The sequence below is a fragment of the Coffea eugenioides genome, chromosome 7 (genome assembly GCF_003713205.1).
Source record: "Coffea eugenioides isolate CCC68of chromosome 7, Ceug_1.0, whole genome shotgun sequence".
In the NCBI taxonomy this organism is placed as follows: Eukaryota; Viridiplantae; Streptophyta; class Magnoliopsida; order Gentianales; family Rubiaceae; genus Coffea; species Coffea eugenioides.
Genome location: NC_040041.1, coordinates 14,374,999 through 14,380,503, shown reverse-complemented (window position 1 = coordinate 14,380,503; position 5,505 = coordinate 14,374,999). Strand labels below are relative to the sequence as shown.

The following is a 5,505-nucleotide window of genomic DNA, read 5'->3' as shown; positions in this document are numbered from 1 at the left end:
GTCAAAAAGTTTGGGGACCAAATGTGTCTTAGTCACAAAGTTTGAGGATGAAAAATGGATTTTTCCCTTTTTTTCTCATAATCCCCCTATGGTTTTATACAAGGCAGTTAAGCCATCATTTGATCTATCATTTAAGTTAGAGTACAATTGGTATTTTAACTAGGGCAAATTATCCAATTGGCCCTTGAACTCTTTATCTAGGTAAAAATAAGTCACTCATCTAGTTTTCGCTGACTTTAAGCCCTTGAACTTGATAAATTGAGCACCCGTGACCCTTTTAGCCAGTTTCTCCGATTTTGCAACCGGAAGGCCAATTCACACGAATGCCAGTGTGCTTCTTCAAAGGGCATTTTTGTCCGCATCTAACCTAACCCAACCACTAACTTATTCAACAAACGAATTGCAGAGGGAAGAGAGAGAAGTCTGCAAAGAAACAAGAAAAAGGGAAGAAGGTAAAATCTTTGTGAAGGGAAGAAAAAAATGCGCAAATATCACAGCCCTCTGCTTCCTATTCGTCATTGCGATAAAGTCACGAAGATGATTACTTCTTGGACTGATAGAAATCCAGGGAAAAGGTACGCCGTTTGCTCAGAAGAAGTTGGTGGCTGTGGGTATTGGAATTGGATTGACGATGAGATGTGCCCCCACCAGATCTATAATCTGTCTCTTCTATGTATATAATTTGGGGAATTTTCATCCTAGCCTCTGATCTTCTCCTACTTATCCCCAATTGATATAGCGCAGCGGAAATGAAGTATGGGTCCCTTTTCTATTTTTATTTAAATCGACGATTTTTCAACTGATCTTTTACTTTTAATTTTTTTTAAAAAATTTTTGTCTGGGTCTTTAATGCAGGTGTGTTTGATCCATTTTGGAGGAGGAACGTGAGCCAATTCAGTGAGTACTCTTCGATCGCATCCGGAGTTGGTCCTGGGTCTGAAGCTAAGGAGACCGGTGATGGTTTGAATCTGCAAGTGACGGGCAAAAAGGATGATGATGTCAGCCCGAAAGTTGATACAAGAAAAAATGTCTTTCGCCCCTTATCTCCTCATCTTCCTATGTACCAGCCCCAGGTGAACTCGACGATGTCAATTTTAAACAGAATCTCCGGAGTTTATCTATTCGCATTAGTCCTGTCTTTTTATCTTGCTTCTATGAAGATGGGTTCGATTTGCTTCAGCTATGGGAGTTTCTACCAATTCTTCTTTTATTCATCGAAACTCAGCCCAATATCCGCCGAGATTGCTGCCTTAGCCCTTTTCTATCACGTCTATGCTGGAGTTCGTCATTTATTGATGGATGTTTCGGGAACCGTCTTCTTCCGAAGAAAACTGCACAAATGATTGCCTTTCATGTTCATGTTTGGGCGGATTAGGAAAATGGAGGGAGGAAGGAGGAGTTGTTCATTTTTTGCTTAGAAGATGCGGACAAAAATGTCCTTTGAAGAAGCACACTGGCATTCGTGTGAATTGGCGTTCCGGTTGCAAAACCGGAGAACTGGCTAAAAGGGTCACGGGTACCCAATTTATCAAGTTCGAGGGTTTAAAGTCAGCGAAAAATAGATGAGGGGCTTATTTTTACCTAGACAAAGAGTTCAAAGGCTAATTGGATAATTTGCCCTTTTAACTAACTATGTTACATAGGGTATTTTTTGTTAAGTTTCCACTTTATATAAAATTATAGGGGGTAAAGTGAATATTTTGAAATATTAGGGGTATCATGTGACAATAAATAAAACTACAAGGAGGTTATTTATAATTTACCCAAAAATAAATGTGATAAATTGTACAAGGATAATATGGAATGAATTAACTGACATTATAATTTGGCTGTCTATAGTGGAGAGTTTGTGAGGTTTTTACTAAGTGGACCTTAATAGGCTTCATGGACTAAGTAGGAGTTACTGAGTAATTTTACAAATGGGCTGTCTATAGTGGAGAGTTTGTGAGGTTTTTACTAAGTCCATGAAGCCTATTACTGAGTTACTATAGGAGTTACTGAGTATTTTTACAAATGGGCTTTTATGGGTTTCATAGACTAAAGCCGATAGAAAATTGAGCTGATCCAATAAAATTAGTGCATGTGCTTCTTAGTTAAATTTGACACATGCATTGTTCGAGTGATTTTTTTTTTTTTGTTTGGATAAGCCGAAAGTTTTGAATTCAAGAATTTTTACTTACAACTCCTCTTATCTTATCACCAATCTAACCATCGTCCCCATTGTTCAAGTAGTTGTATATTTGCAGATCCACTAGGCATAATAGGTAATAGAAAACCTATAGACACATTCCAATTTGTTTCTTCCCAATTTTTAATGAGTTTTTTTGAATTATTAAAAGATACTGCAATAGGAGCATTATTAATTTCATTCCATGAAAGGCATACCTATATGGTTTTTATTCCATTATGTCAATTTTTTCTAAAGGAAAATTTTCTTCGATAAAGCAATATTGCTAAAATAAAACATTAAATTTAGGATTGCTTAACAATCCCAAAAACCATTGACACTCTAATTTGATGATATATATCGTAGTCATTGAACCTTTTATTAAAGCTATTTTGGCCATGAATCTAAATTCTTGAGTTCTAGAAGTCTCTCTTTAACAATAGCATAGATACATTGATTTGATATCCGTTCCTTACTATGAGAGACCGCATTAATTTTAAGAGGAGGAAGGGAGGATTTAAACTTAAGAGTTCCAATTCTTAAAATCTCAACCTTAATTATTAGACTAATAATTTTGCTTCTATTTCTTTCAAATGAACAAAAAATAATCCCTACTTCAATTACTAATAATAACTGGGACTTGTAGTGATTGACTTTGGGTGAGTTAATTCTTAATGGCCCAGAGATTGTATAACAATTAGGTGGGGTGATCAATATGACCAAATCACATGTTGTTTCTTCTGACTAGCTTATGGACCATATTAACAGGGTAGAGCAAATGCTATGAATAACTTTCTTGATGGGCACCAAAGGCATGGATGCATGGACAAGCTAATCTGCACATTGATTTTGAAAAACTTTATCAGTTTATTGATGAATTAGAACATAGGAACCGGACTTGACAACACTAATATGAAAATTTCATCAAATTAAGGGAAAAATTGCAAGTGATCTTTTGCTAAATGCATGAAATGGATCACTAATTATCAGAGCTGATATAAAAAAATTAGTTTTTTTTTTTAATTCTGGTTGAACATTTCGAGTATGATTCAAGAAAACAAAAAAAGGTACCAGGGAAAGCCAATTCATATCGTTTAGCACCAAGAATATTCTCCTAATATACATACTATGAACTAAAGTTCAAGGAGCTAGCAATTCTATAAATTGAGAGCATGACAGAATTCAATTCCAAAGCTTAGTTATGTTTTTCCATTCAAGAATAGTACAATATAGTATCCATTCTCTCTCTTATTCCTTTTGTTCTATTCCTTATCTCCCTAATAAAATGGTTCACTTCTTCATCAAAACGCCAAAAGAATCTGCCACCATCTCCATCAATGCTCCCTGTTGTTGGAAATCTTCATCAACTTGGCTTGCTTCCTCACCGATCCCTGCAATCTCTATCAAAGAAATATGGTCCAGTGATGCTGCTTCATTTTTGCAACAAGCCAATATAGGCTCGTGGCCTCCTCACCCAGTGCAGCTTCAGAAAGCATGAAAAACCATGATCAAGTTTTTTCAAACAGGCAAAGATTAAGTATAGCTCGTAGACTCTTCGATGGCTCCAAGGATGTAGCATTTTCTCCTTATGGAGAGTATTGGAGGCAACTTAGAAGCATTATTGTGCATCAACTTTTAAGTAACAAAATGGTTCAATCATTTCGACGTGTTCGAGAAGAAGAGACTTCACTTATGATTGGACAGATCAAGTAAGAATGCTTATGTTCTTCATCAAATTGCTTGATAAACTCTTACGAATGATGTAGTTTGTAGGGTTGCCCTGGGGAGGAAGTATGGTGATGGAGAACATGGGAGGAAAGCTAAGGATACTTTAGCAGAATTCATTCAGATATTAGGGGTATACAAGGGATTATGTGTTCCTTGGCTTGCATGGCTGAATCGTTTCAATGGTTTGGATGCTAGAGTGAAAAGAGTGGTTAAACAGATTGATCAATTCATAGAGGGAGTAATTGAAGAGCACAGGAACAAGGCTGTTGCTGATACTACTGAGACAACCTGCTCAGACTCTCTGGACATTTTGCTTCCGATACAGAGGGAAAAGTTGTTTGCTATTGAGCATGATTCTATCAAAGCTGTCATTTTGGTAAGACTCTCTGGCCAGGACTTGGTTTCTGTGCAATTGGCAGAACAGTTTATGGCCTGGAGAGGGTCAACTTGATTTCGAATTTGAAATAAATTGCACAGATCAGACTGAATTGATGTGACCAATCTAGATTACAAACTGGACCGTTTAATAACCAGTGGCAATTGCAGAAGCCCTTGATCTCCATGGTTGCCTCTCAGTGTCCAATTTTTTCTTGGATTTACTTTCAAAAGAGTAATATTTTTCTTTCAACCTAGGAATTGTTGATTGAAAAGAACACATTGCTAATTAATTAAGCATTAGATTAGCTGATGGTTTGGTATGATAATTTCAATTTTTTTCATATGCTTGTTATGATAAATCAGCATAATATAACTCTAATTAAAGAGATGATCTGTAATAAGGCCATTAATATTCTGAATTTTGTGACTTAAATCACTTATGTCTCCTTGATTAGGACATGTTTGAAGGTGGAACTGACACAACACATACAATTATGGAGTGGGCAATGGCTGAACTCCCGAGGCATCCCAAAATCTTGAAGCAGTTGCAGAATGAGGTAAGACAGAAAGCAAATGTAAAATCAGAAATCACTGAAGATGATTTAGACAAAATGCAATGCCTAAAAGCAGTGATAAAGGACGTTCTGAGACTTCATGCACCTGTTCCGTTACTACTTGCCAGAGAATCAACTCAAGATGCCAAAGTAATGGGGTATGATAGTTCAGCAGGCACACAAGTACTCGTGAATGCTTGGCAATTGGAAGAGATTCAAACGTTTTGGGATAATCCTGAGGGATTCAGCCAAAGAGATTCTTGAATAGTGATGTCATTTTCGAGGTTTTAACTTCAAATTGATTCCATTTGGTGCTGGCAGAAGGGGTTGCCCAGTTATCAGTTTTTGCTTTGGCTATCAATGAGCCTGCATTAGCAAAATTAGTGCACAAGTTCGATTTGAATTGCCTGATGGAGCTAAACCTGAGGAATTGGACATGTGTGAAGTCAATGGTATCACTATTCATCAAAAACTTCCACTGCTGGTTGTTCTGATTTTAAACTCTGATTAGTATTGCCAATCTTAATTGGCTTGGTAAAAAGGGTTCTTCTAACTTCTGTTCTTGTCCTAAGGGGGCACAATACAAATGGTGGGCCTATAGTTATTTTGTCAGAAAAGGTTTAAAATTTTGTATGTTACACCATGGACAATTTAGTAGATCAGTGATAACGTATGAAC

The 5,505-nt window shown here is 36.7% G+C and overlaps 1 protein-coding gene across 1 annotated transcript; it reads left to right on the top strand.

The window, feature by feature from the left end:
* Positions 1–3,661: 3,661 nt before the first annotated feature.
* Positions 3,662–5,091, top strand: LOC113776994 (cytochrome P450 71A6-like). The gene is made up of 3 exons (XM_027322045.1): positions 3,662–3,876; positions 3,941–4,271; positions 4,729–5,091. The coding sequence occupies exons 1-3, from the start codon at positions 3,662–3,664 to the stop codon at positions 5,089–5,091; spliced, it is 909 nt and encodes a 302-aa protein (XP_027177846.1).
* Positions 5,092–5,505: the final 414 nt, after the last annotated feature.